Source organism: Taudactylus pleione, unplaced genomic scaffold (genome assembly GCF_031769625.1).
Source record: "Taudactylus pleione unplaced genomic scaffold, aTauple2 ptg000009l, whole genome shotgun sequence".
Lineage (NCBI taxonomy): Eukaryota > Metazoa > Chordata > Amphibia > Anura > Myobatrachidae > Taudactylus > Taudactylus pleione.
Window position 1 is genome coordinate 13,115,533 of NW_028284412.1, and position 13,796 is coordinate 13,129,328.

Consider the following 13,796-nt stretch of genomic DNA (forward strand, 5'->3'; position numbering starts at 1 on the left):
GGGGGCTAGAAGAGCCCCTGAAGCTTTCTCCTATGCAGCTGTGGCTGCACATCTGGATGTACAGCATGGACAGTCAGTCCTGACGTCCATGCTGTCTTCCCTACACCACCCGCCGGTACCAGAACGCCGGTACCGATCCGGGGATGCTGGTGAGCATCTGGGGTCACAGCTAGCGGTGACCCCAGATGTTCCGGACCATGGCCGGATTTAAGGGGGACAAAGGTAAGCAGCGGGGTCCCGCGGTGGGTCCCCGCTGATCACATGGTCCTGAGTCCCCAGGCAGGGGGCTCCCTGGGGACTGGCTGCAGCGTGGAGCCAGGCAACCAACCTGCGCTTCCACTACCCCCTGGGACAGCGGACCGCAGCAGAGCGGTAGCGCTGCGGCGTCCCAGGGGTTAAATGCATGCCAGGGGAGTGCGCCTTCCCTGTCTCACAGCCGGCGCCTCCCCCGCTGCACACAGCCCTCTCTGCACGCTGCCGACTGGTCCTGTGGCAGCGCTCCTCCCCCAGGCCAGCCTCCTCTCTGCTCCTCGGCGGCCATCTTCTCCTGAACGCATGGTGAACGCTGCTGGAAGCGCTGGACGGAAGCATCGTGGTCTGGGTCCCCCTGCATACCTCTCCTCCGATGTGGTCAGGTCTGTGTATGCAGCGCTGTGTCCTACCAGGCCCTGTGTCTGCGTAGTTGAGTGATCAGCGCTGTTAGTGCAGGAATTGATTTTCTTTGCATTGTATGTGACTGTGCTAGCGCTGCTGCCTGTAACTTTTCTTCTAAACTGTCAGCTTTATTCTGTCCCTGTTCTTTCTGCTAAGCCCTTGCGGTGCGGTGCTGCAGGGTGGTATCTCGCCTTTTAACTATTTAATTGGTGAGAGGGGTCACATACCTGGTGCCATCATGTCTGAAAGTGATACAGTGTACTACGTGTAAAGTACCGTTAGCGGACGGGGAGGGTAGCGCGGAGGGCCTTTGCCGGCAGTGTTTGTCCATGGCGCGGCCGCTTACGGTTACAGCACCGGTACAGGAGCCGCCCTGGGCTTGTTTCGCTCAGGCGCTTACAGCCTTAGTGGGCCAGTTAGCTCCGCAGCCCGCGTTTACACCGATGGGTTTGTCCCAGCAGTCAGTGGTGTCGTCACCCATGCAGGGTTTCCCACGACAATTGGTGGTACCCCACAGTCTCCCTATTTCCCCGCTCCCGGTTTCTCAGGAGCCAGCGTGGGTTAACTCCCTGACGAGTTCTGTACAGCACTTGTCGGATGTGTTGCAAGGGGAGTCTGTGATGCGGCTGCATAAACGGCCGGTGGCGTCTCTGTCTGCTCCTTATGAGGATGACGAGGGGACGTCTGATGATGGGGAGATTCTGGATCCTTACGATCAGGAACCTCTCCAAACTAAGGACGCTGATGCTAAGTCCAAAGTATATACACCTGGACTTATTCGGGCGGTCCGCACAGCCTTGGTGATTGTGGACGAAGTTCCCCCAGAGGCTAAATCTAAGTATGCCTTTTTCAAAGATGTGAAGGGCGATGCCACAGTCTTTCCTCTGTCGGGTCAGTTAGTGGACCATTTAGAGGAGGCGTGGAAACAGCCTGGCAAAAGATACCAGCCGCAGGGACGACTGGCGGTGGCTTATCCGTTCGCGGATAATTATTTTGCAAAGTGGGAATCCCCTCCACAGGTGGATTCTCACGTGACCCGTCTTGTCCGTAGTGCCACATTGCCAATGCCATCCATGTCCTCCCTTAAGGATGCTACGGACCGCAAGGTGTAGATCTGCCTGAAGTCCGCTTATTCCCTTGCGGGGGGGGGCAGCACGGCCGGCTATGGCCATTTGCTGGGTTGCCAGAGCGATGGAGCGCTGGGCGGATTCATTAGAGGCTTCTTTTGATTCCGACTGTCCGGCCGAACAGGCGGAGTTGATTGGTAATCTCCGTGATTCGGCCACTTATATCAACGAGGCGGCCCTAGACATTAGTACTCCTGGTGTCTAGAATTTCTTCAGCAGCGGTGGCTGCTCGTCGCACCTTGTGGCTGCGATCCTGGAAGGCGTACGCAGATTCCAAAAAGGGTCTGGAGGCATTGCCGTTTACCGGAGAAGTTCTCTTCGGTTCGGATCTGGATAAGATTGTGGCCACACTGGCGGCAGCCAAATTGGCTTGACTCCCGTCGGCCGCTGCTCCTTCTGGTTCTGGACCATCGTCCTTTCGGTCATCTAGGGCCCAGGGCAGGCCCAAACCACAGTCGTTTCCTCGACAGGCTGGCCCTAAGAAATCGGCCAAGCCCCGGAAGCAGGCATGGAGTACCAGACGTCCGGCCACCAAGCCAGATGACAAGCCTGCGGCCTGACGGTCCGGGCCTCCGTTTGGGGGATCCCAGGGTGGTAGGCCGCCTGCTGCAGTTCGCCCAGTGTTGGTCGGCCACTACGACAGACACTTGGGTTCTCGAGGTGGTCTCTCACGGGTACGCCCTCTCCTTCCGGCACAGACCCCCGGCGCGATTCTTCACCACGGGTCTACCATCAGACCGGAACAAGGCTATGGAGCTGCGGAAGGTATTGCACACTATGCTCCAGGCTGGAGTTATAGTGCCTGTTCCATTCTCCCAGAGGGGCCAGGGTTTCTATTCAAATCTTTTTTTGGTACAGAAACCCAATGGGTCGTATCGTCCGATTCTCAACCTCAAAGCACTCAACAAGTCTTTGCGGGTTCCGAAGTTTCGGATGGAGACCCTACGGTCCATCATTCTGGCGCTGGAACCTGGGGACTACATGGTGTCATTGGACATACAGGACGCTTATCTGCATGTCCCTATTCTTTTGCGCCTTCAACAGTTCCTCAGGTTTGCAATCCGCAGCGACCACTTCCAGTTTCGGGCGTTACCTTTTGGCCTAGCGACAGCACCACAGGTTTTCACCAAGGTGATGGCGGTCATGGCGGCTTCTCTGCAGCTGCAGGGAGTCCGCATGTTGCCGTACTTGGACGACCTGTTATTGGTGGCAGGATCTCCAGAGCTCCTGTTACGCCACTTGAACCTGACCATTGCACTGCTGCAACGGCACGGCTGGCTAATCAACTGGCAGAAGTCCACTCTAATCCCGTCTCGGAGGATTCTGCATCTGGGAGCCTTATTGGACTCGGGACAGCAGAGGATCTTCGTGACGGAGGACAAGATCTCTGCTTTACAGTCAAGGGTGCGCAGTTGTCTGCACAGCCGCCGGGTGTCCCTACACTCGGCGATGAGGTTACTGGGCTCCATGGTGTCGGTGTTCGACATGGTGGAATTCGCCCAGTTTCACTCCAGACCTCTGCAGCACCTGATCCTGTCCAAGTGGAACGGGCTGCCTCATTCTCTGAAGTCCCAGACGACTGTGCTCACCCCGGAGGTTCGCCTGTCCCTTGCTTGGTGGTTACAGACGACTCACCTCAACAAGGGACGTCCGTTCTGGGTTCCAAATTGGGTCCTGTTGACAACGGACGCCAGTCTTCGGGGCTGGGGAGCAGTTTTGGGTCCACACTTGTTCCAGGGCAGGTGGACGCCGACAGAAGCGGAGCTTCCAATAAATATCTTGGAACTCCGTGCGGTCTTCAATGCTCTCCAGCAGGCACATCGGTTTCTCCAGGGTCACCCGGTGCAGGTCCAGTCGGACAACGCTACCACCGTGGCCTACATAAACATGCAGGAGGAACCCGAAGTCGGGCAGCTCTCGTAGAGGTCTCTCGGATCCTGGTTTGGGCGGAGCGCAATCTTCCGGCCATATCAGCGGTCTTTATCCCGGGAGTGCTAAATTGGGAGGCGGACTTTCTAAGTCGCCAGGACGTTCATCCGGGGGAATGGTCCCTGCACCCGGACGTTTTTCAACTGCTGGTGGACAGGTGGGGTCTTCCAGAGATCGACCTCATGGCGTCCCGGCACAACAAGAAGTTGCCGGTGTACGGGTCTCGCACAAGAGACGAAGGGGCGTCTCTGGTGGATGCTCTGTCCGTCCGGTGGACGTTCCGGTTCGCATACCTGTTCCCTCCGGTCTCCCTTCTTCCACGGGTAATCCGGAAATTCAAACAGGAAGGAGGGACGCTCCTGTTGATAGCTCCCGCGTGGCCCAGACGGCACTGGTGCTCAGACCTTCAGGGTCTGTCCGTGGACAGTCCTCTGCGGTTGCCGCTACGACCGGACCTTCTGTCTCAGGGTCCTTGTCTTCACCCGGACCTGACTCGGCTGTCTTTGACGGCGTGGCTGTTGAGACGGCCATGCTGAGGTCCCGGGGGTTTTCCAGCTCTGTGGTGCCATGTTGCGAGCTCAGAAACCGTCTTCCGCGAGGATATACCATCGCGTGTGGCATACGTTCTTCCAGTGGTGTCGGCCGAGAGGTTATGCATCGCGGGAGTTTCGTCTGTCTCCGATTCTCGCCTTCCTGCAAGCGGGACTAGATCATGGGCTTCGCCTTGCTTCTTTGAAGGTACAGGTTTCGGCCCTATCTGTCTGGTTTCACCGTAGGATTGCTACAATCCCGGATGTTGCGCACCTTTATGCAAGGTGTTCTCCGCATTCAGCCGCCCTTTGTTCCACCTGTGGCGCCTTGGGATTTGGCTGTGGTCCTGAGGGCTCTCCAAGGACTGCCGTTTGAACCACTGAGCTCAGTGGATTTTAAATGGCTAACAGCTAAGGCTGTTTTCCTTCTGGCTATTGCTTCGGCCAGACGTGTTTCTGACTTAGGGGCTCTTTCTTGTAGACCCCCTTTCTTGGTTTTTCATGGGAACAGGGCAGTGCTCTGCACTCGGCCCGAGTTTCTTCCCAAAGTTGTTTCCCAGTTTCATGTTAACGAGGAAATCGTTGTTCCGGCCTTTAACTCACCGGGTCTTTCCGTGGGTGAGACCTCTTTGGATGTTGTGCGGGCCTTAAGGACTTATGTTGACCGCACTTCTTCGTTTAGGAAGTCGGACGCTTTGTTTGTCCTCTATGGCTTCCGTAAAAAGGGTTGGCCTGCTTCAAAGCAAACTTTGGCAGCCTGGATCCGTATGGCTATTTCTGAAGCTTATCTTCATGAAGGCCTGCCGGTTCCTCCTTCTGTGAAGGCTCATTCCACTAGGTCTGTTGGTCCTTCGTGGGCAGCTCGACGTGGTGCCTCTGCAGTCCAGATCTGCAAGGCTGCTACGTGGTCTTCTGTCCATACCTTCGTGAGGTATTACAGGTTTGACACCTTCGCCTCTCAGGATGCTTCCTTCGGGCGGCGGATTCTCCTTTCTGCACTGGAGCGTCCCCACCCTTAAAGGATACTGCTTTAGGACATCCCCAAGGTATCCTGTGGATACCCTATGGACCCTGAAGTAGAAAATATGAGATATGGTAAGAACTTACCCTTGTTATCTCTATTTCTACGAAGTCCATAGGGTTCCACAGGACTCCCGCCCTGTCGCACCTGTGCTGCAGATGGGCTTTGCTCTGGTCACCGGTTTTCCGTCTCCCTCTGGTGAGAATGCGATTCTTGTATGTGTCCAGATCTTTTTTTCTCTCTCTTCCTTCTCCTCCTCCGGCCTATGGCTTGATAACTACCTGAGGTGCCTTGGCTCGGGGGCGGGGTATAGGAGGGGGACCCTAGTGCATCCTGGGAGGCTGAAAAGCTTAACTCTATGGTGCCCGGCGACTGACGTCACACCTATACCCCAAGGTATCCTGTGGAACCCTATGGACTTCGTAGAAATAGAGATAACAAGGGTAAGTTCTTACCATATCTCATATTTTGTCTACATTTCAAAGCTTTCATTTTTTTACAGACAACCGTTTTTCACCCCTCTGGAATTCCTCTTCAGTTACGTGATTTTACCATCATTATGTATGATTTTACAATCATTATTATCATAGTTATAAAGGTTATACAATGTGCTCACGTTGATCCCCTCCATTAAATACCCTATTTCTGGAAAAAAAGATGGAGTCGTTGTGCTTCATCATCAGTACCATGGAGGTCAGGGAGTTCTTGGCAACCATAGACTTCAAAAATGCTCTTCTCCATATTCCAATCTGGAAGGGTCACCATCATCAGCTTTGCGGTGGGAGATCTCCATTTTCAGTTTCAGGCCCTGCCCTTCGGTCTATCTACAACTCCCAGGGTGTTAGCAAAGAAGCTATATGGGCCATGACTTTTGTGAAGACGCGCAGCGGTCACCATAATTCTATATCTGGACGACCTGTTGCTCGAAGCTGCTTCAGAGGTCCTTCTGCTTCAACATCTGCAGATTGCAGTGGACACCCTACAGGCTCATGACTGGATTGTGAATTTTACCAAGTCAAATCTTCTTCCGTCAATTCAATCCATCCTGGATTGAACTGGTCATCAGTGACTATCAATTTCTTTCGGAATGTTTCATTCCCCAGTCACCTGTCTCCTACAGTAGATGTTGAGGACTGTATCCACCACAGATTAAATCTTCAGGGCAGCCACATATGTCCAGCACCTGCCTACGCTGCAGTCATTGCAAAGCTTGATGTTAATCAATATAGGCCTAATTTTTTTTTTTTTTTTTTATTATATGAAAGACTTTAATTCTTTTGGACCTTGACTGTGCTGCCAAGGAGGTGGAATGTAAAGCTTATGGATTTTGTTTTTATTTCTACGACTCTTCCTTGAGCTGTCAAGTTTAGTAATATTATAATTTTCTAAAAAGTTACTTTTTACCTAATTTGTTATATGCAATTCACTGGGATAGCGAGGGTGTGGTGGTAGAGGTAATCTGCTTCTGGTTCCTAGTAGGTAGACATGGTCAATCCACTAGTTTTGCAGCCATAAAATGAATAAGTTTAATTATCGATAATCCAATTCAGTGTTTCAAAAATATATTTCTAAGTTCTATACTGATTTGATTAAATTACATGAACTTTGTCAGTTACTTATTTTACCTAGAATAAAAAGCATTTGTGCATTATCTGTGGCAGTAGCTCTGCGATCACCTACCACTTTCATGCAACCAATATATAATTATGTGATGTTCTCTTGTTAGGTTGGTGTATGACAGAGAAACTGGAAAGCCCAAAGGATATGGCTTCTGTGAGTATCAGGACCAGGAGACAGCCCTCAGTGCCATGCGCAACCTGAATGGGAGAGAATTCAGCGGCCGAGCGCTACGCGTTGACAATGCAGCCAGCGAGAAGAACAAGGAGGAGCTAAAGAGTTTGTATTTGATAGTTTTGCATTGGTGTTTTAATATAATCCGTGTTTACAGATTTTTATTTTCTCTATAAATGACTTCTAAGGAGGATCATTTACTGACTTGCTGTTTTAAAATTGTAGGTTTCATAGATCCCACTGCTAATCAGAATGATCCAGCAGTTTTTTTTTTATTACACAGTATAAGATACAATGCCACATATTAGTATACTTATGTATAAGATTCATAAACAACAGCTAGGAAAGACACCAATCACCCAAGTACACCCCTTACACAGTCTCACTTCTTCCCATTGTGAGAATAGAACAGGGACAAGGATTCCCACACAGACATTGAGTATTGTAACATTGTTTAACAAATGAATACTTTTATGAGGCTAGTTCTTGACTTATGGGTAATAGGGTCCGTTTTTGTCAGCATTAACCTACCATATTGTTTTTGGACTGTGGGAGGAAATCTGTAAAGTGCAAGCATAGGGAAAGCCTACACACTCCACACACCTTGATTTGAGTATAGCTCATGATCCCCAGCGCTGAGTCTACAATGTTAACCACTGTGCAGTCATGGTACCCACTCAAATATCTAGTTAGTGACCTTGACCGATTCAGCTGTAGTAGTATCGATGGCAGTTACATGATTATACCTATCGGCTACAATAACCCACCCAGTGTTTCCACTTTTGGGTTTCTTGTCCTGGTTTGCAGCAGTGTTTCCACTTTTTTTTTTCCTCTGGTTTTCATGGTTTGTAGTAGGGATGTGCAGGCTCGGTTCTACTCGGTTCCGTTCGGTTCTTTTTACCGGATCTTATTGGGTTTCAGCTGTCACGAGTTTTGGATAGCCAATAAGATTCGGTAAAAAGAACCGAACGGAACCGAGTAGAACCGAGCCTGCACATCCCTAGTTTGTAGTAGCCTGTTTGCAGGGAAATCTGCAATATATCTGCAAGTATAGTGTTTCCAGTTTTGGACTTCTTTCTTCTTCGGGTCCATAGGGATACACAGGTATACCATGGATATATTATGGTTGGAGAGACCAGGCACCAAACAGTTAAAGCTCCCAGGATGCCTCTGGTCCTCCTCCATATATACCACACCCTTAGCCACAGGACTTCAGTTGTTCGTTTGGTGCGGCAGGATCAAGACGCACCTTTGTAACGGGACAGTCCTAAGCTTTTATTTTATGTTTTATTTTATTTTTATGTTTTTGGGTTGGCAGTACTAAGTGTCTGAATTAAGACGCATGTACTGCGACTCCATCTACCTCCGCCGGGCCACAACACCAGTAACTGGGCTGGTGACTCCGGTGGGTCGTGGCTGAGCTTGCTAGCAGCGATGCTGTTACCCGGGCTGCAACCAGATGCACTGGAGATGTCAGGTAAGGCGATTCCTCGCTTCTGGTGTCAGAGATGCACCAGAAGCTGCAGTCAGGGCCCGCGATTGCCCGCGTATTCACTACACCACCCGAGACTTATTGTCTGACGACTGGGATCGGCAGCAGACTCTGAAGCCAGTGTACCCGGCTGGTTAACGCAGCTTAGGGGAGGTAGATGCTCCCCCTGCAGCTCCTCCCCTGACCCAGACGCAAACCCTACGAAGGGTTTTGCGCTTCTGGGTTTCTCTGCCTACCTTCCACATGTATATGAGATGCTCTCGGTCAAAACTCGGTGCACTCTGTAGCTGTTGGTCTCAGCAGGGTTTGGTTCAGTCTCCCTGTATACCTCTCCCTTGGTTAAGGTATGTACTGTAGTGGTCTATATCCTACCATTCCTTTATGTTTGTGTAGTAGAACTAGAGTAGATTGTAATTATATTACATATGCATTCTATGTGACTGTTTGCTAGCTGCTGTATTGACACTGTCTTTTATTTCTGTCTGTCAATTATAACTATCACTTTTTTTTTTCTCCATCCTCTGGGGTGGAGGTTTTTCTCTGAGTAACAGGAGGGTGAGCCACCTGTGCTGGTTTCATGTAAATCATGTATGGCCTGTGTGTCCCCTCAGAATGTAAAGTATGGTTTGTGTGTTGTCTGTTTTTAAGAGCCACCTTACCAATCCAGAGACAGGTAAACCAGACGAGCCATCTCAGGTCTCCTCTTTGTCCCAGGTGAAGAAGCAGGTTGTGGATCGTATGGCTACTCCTACGATGCCTCCTTGGATGGGGTGCCCACAGTATGTGCACCTCCCATGCATCCTTCTTGGAAGGATGTTTATGGCCATTCTAGTCATTGTATGGCACCATCTAAGGTTGATAACTGACAGGTAGTGACTAAGGCACCTAAGCGCAAGTAATCTTTTTATCAGTCTGCCCAACATATGGATTCAGACGCATCATCAGAGGAATCAGATGATGTGCATGGTTCCTCTCCAGGTCTAGCTCGGGGGAGGTAGATAATCCATCCACAGTGGATGTTCCTTCTTTGGTAAGGGTGGTTAAATCAGTCCTAGATAGTCAAGAGGATGAACCAGCTCATAGTATAAAGGCTCCAATGTTTAATCACCACCGAAAGGTGGCAAAAACGGAGTTTCCTATATCTGAACAGCTCACTGAGCTTATGGATGAGGCATGGGGTAACCCGGACGAACCATTTTATGTGAATAAAAGAATAATATCGTTGTATCCTTTTCCAGCTTCTGTATGTACTAAGAGGGAGGTACCTCCTACTGTGGATGCTCATGTAACGCAATTATTCAGAAATGCTACATTACATATTCCGTCGGCATCTACTCTGAAGGATTCCACAAATAGAAAAATTGAGGCAATATTTTAATCATCTGGAGCTGTTACTTATCCAGCTATGGCTGGAGCCTGGGTAGTCCAAGCTGTTGAAGAATGGATGGGAGAATTGGAAGACTCTCTACCAAATGCTGCCAGAGAACAGATGATGTATATCTCCCACATACGGCAATCTGCTTCCTATCTGGGAGGAGCTGCAGTAGATAAGCAAGAAGTGCAAGAAGCAAAAGGTTATGTCAGTACATAGGTGGACAAAAAATTATTATTTATGGTATAAAAACTTTAGTGTTTATTAGATATACGTTAAAATATCCTTTATATAGGGTAATAGCCAGCGAAATAATGGATTAAAACTAAAGAATAGTGAAAGATTTATTTTCAGGAAAATGTGTGTTAAAATTCAATAAAGGATATAAATCTGGCTGTTAGTCAATTTTATAACTTCGTCATTATGTTTAATTTAAATATTCGTGCTGAGCGAAGAGTCATGAAGGTGACAGTTTGTTATAATTAAACACCTTCAGATCTCACATAGATAAGGTTTCTAACACTGTGCAAAGTGATATAAATTACAATTCGTAATACAGCCCCATTTGTAATTTGCAGTAGGTAGCCCAGGGTCTCTTTTAGTGCTTTAATATTTAATTTGTTTAATACATATTCATACAAAGAAACGTATAAGCAGCGTAATCCCTGACCACCAAACTTTAATGATGCATATAGGGCTATTGAATTACACTCTATTCCACATTAGTGTTAAAGTCTGTGCATGATCTTAATTATTAACAAGATGTCATTAAAAGATCTCTTTGCAGTCTCAATGGTAAATGAGTGTGGTTGTATTCAGAGCACTCAGTATGGCACATAGCAACAATGTTGCCTATAACTGAGTGTCCCTAGACTGTGTGTCAAGGGCTCACACGTGGCTTAGTGTCCATGTAACGAGGACAAACATAAAGCATAAACATGATATAACATTGTGAGTTGGAATTACATCATCCACAACATGTATTTGCTACTGATAACAGCGCAGGCTTGCTGACGCGCGTTTCGATAATGAGGCTTTGTCAAGGCAAACAGATTGCCTTTACTAACCTAGATTATATTTATAGTGGGGGACCAATGGATTCCGGAGTCTTTAACTAAAATAAGTGGCATCAGATTGGTCACTGGTATCATGTGATCGGGACAACACTAATCCTTGACAAAGCCTCACTATCGAAACGCGCATCAGCAAACCCGCTCTGTACGTAGAGTACTCAGTTGGAAAGCAGACTTCCTAAGTCGCCAGGACATGCACATCAGAGAGTGGTCTCTCCGGGAGTGTTCCTGCACCTGATAAATAAGTGGGATCTACCAGAGAGATGTGGAGTCACACTACAACTACAAGGTCCCCAGGTACGGGTGCAGGGCCAGAGACCCATCAGCAGCCTTTTTGGACGCACTGGCAGTAAGATGGGACTTCAAGCTGGCGTATCTTTCCTCCAATGTCTCTCCTCCCAAGAGTTCTCCGTAAATTCAAGCAGGAAGGCGGAACAGTAATATTGGTGTCTCCGGCTTGGCCCAGACGTCATTGGTTCACAGACATACAGAATCCTGTCCGTAGACAGTCCGTATCCGCTTCCTCTATGGCACGATCTGCTAACGCAGGGTCCCTGCCGACATCCGGACTTACCTCGTCTGGCTTTGACGGCGTGGCTCTTGAATCTTCCATCTTAAGAGTGAAAGGTTTTTCCAGTTCTGCAATTCAAACAATCCTTCTAGCTGAAACACTTTATTTTGAATACAGCACACGCACAAAGAATATTAGTGTACATATAGGGCATAAATGGAAGTTATATGTATTTTTGCTATTGAGCTATATGCCTTGAAAGTAAGTTTTTATCAAGCAAGAGTTACAATGGCTTGATAAAAATGATAAGCTGAGGAAATGGGTACAGTAGCTTGCAGATAGATTAAACAATGTTGGCAGATCAGGAAATTGTGATGAAACATGTGCCTATTAGGAGTTGGCAGGCATAGACTCTAAAAGGAGACTTGAAGAAAACACAAACCAGAAAATGTGAGTCGAGATCTCTATGGTTGGTGGAAGTGAATTTAAATAAAAGCAAAGGTATTGGTGCCCTAGGTATGTGTGTTCTGTGTGTTGGGTCACTGTGGTATGTTTAACACTGGATATATTTTACCAGTCTGTGAAAATGCCAACAAAATGTCTCCATAACTAGGATGTTGGGTACACTTACTTGATCATTGTGTAAATTTATAAAGACATTCACAGTATTAGCTGTGATACATTTTTGTAAACCAGAAGTTTTTGTTCTGTAGGTCTGGGAACGGGTGCACCTGTAATTGAGTCCCCGTATGGTGACCCAGTGTCTCCAGAGGATGCACCAGAGTCCATAAGCCGCGCTGTGGCCAGCTTACCTCCTGAGCAGATGTTTGAACTCATGAAACAGATGAAGGTGAGTTGTAGTGGATACTGCTTGGTTCAGAAGTAGAATATTAATGTTTATTCTGATAAACAGATTCCGATAAAACACAGAATCTGTCCACGAAACATATTGAAAAGTGGTCTGAATGTGTTTGTTTTTTTTAATGCAATTAAAATATGTACCGATGTAGTTCATACTAGTAAATGCCATATGACCAAATTTAAAGATTAACCGCATTGCTTTGATGCTACTTTAATGCATCCAGGCATGTATCAGATTTACCTGCTCTAATAGAGCGGGTATTGTTTCTTCTTGGTTCTATTTGAGAAATGTATTGCATACTACTACCTTAGGTTGGTGCCATCTAATTCCCAATGTTGTGTTCCTATGATCTGCTCAGCGGTGATATACAGTGAAAAACTGGCTCTTGCATAGTCTGTAAACTATTATTTGTCCTCCTTTTTTCTGCTTTCTAGTGAAATGTCTCAATCATTTGCACTTACTGGGTTACAGTAAAGGGAACTTATAGAATATTTATATTTTGAAATAACAATTTTAATAAAAATCACTAGCGTTTTGGAAAAAAAAAGTAATCTGAACGTTTAGTGTCGCCACGAGACTGACTTTGACTACTAGTGATAGAGACCTTTATTTCCAACACGCCTGACGCCATCTTCTCGCCATAGCTGGCCACGTGATTTTTGTATGTCTTTGTCCTCCAGTTGTGTGTGCAGAACAGTCCCCAGGAAGCTCGAAATATGCTGCTGCAGAACCCTCAGCTGGCTTATGCCCTCCTGCAAGCTCAAGTGGTAATGAGGATTGTGGACCCAGAGATTGCTGTGGTGAGCAATTGTGTAGATGTGGTCATAGAGATGAAATGCATATCTGATAATTATATTCTTTACTATATAATATATTCTTTCACATCAAGAAGATGCTTTTCTTTTTTTTTCTCTTTTTTTTTTTTTTATATATATTACCATTTAAAACTCAATATATGAATTCAGTTAAATTTGTCACCACCACCTACACAGTCAGCTTGATAAAGAGTAACTCTCTAGTATATAAGTTGAATATTTGACCCATATGTATAGAGCCATTGATGTCACATCAGCTTGGTGTTATAGGATTTAGGGCCTGCTTCATTACGGGTCGCTATTGCGATCACAGCTGCGATTACGCACGCAGGTCTGTTGCGAAAATATGGTAATGACTGCAGTTGCAAAGCTAGTATAGAGACGCCCAAAGCCAGCATAGAGACGCTCACTACCGCTTTCGCACATCCGTAATACCTTGCAATCCTGCTTATACATTGGGAACATAGAGTAACATCGGCCCCTTACGCACAATTATAACAGGTCTGATCTTACTCAGAAATTGCTAAAATCGTCATACGCAGTGAGTACACAAGCTGTGTATGCCGTTGCAGTGGTTATTTTATGCACACTCCTGTACCAGTGTTGAAACAGACTGGCG

General features: G+C 47.5%; 1 protein-coding gene across 2 annotated transcripts in view; it reads left to right on the forward strand.

Annotated features, from left to right (window-relative positions):
- The window catches only part of CSTF2 (cleavage stimulation factor subunit 2), a 71,390-nt gene that overhangs the window by 37,768 nt on the left and 19,826 nt on the right, over positions 1–13,796 (forward strand). For both annotated transcript variants that reach the window (XM_088467304.1, XM_088467314.1), the window contains exons 3-5: positions 6,988–7,157; positions 12,214–12,350; positions 13,043–13,162. In XM_088467304.1, the coding sequence (XP_088323430.1) occupies positions 6,988–7,157; positions 12,214–12,350; positions 13,043–13,162 (427 nt within the window). The remainder of the gene's footprint in view (positions 1–6,987; positions 7,158–12,213; positions 12,351–13,042; positions 13,163–13,796) is intronic.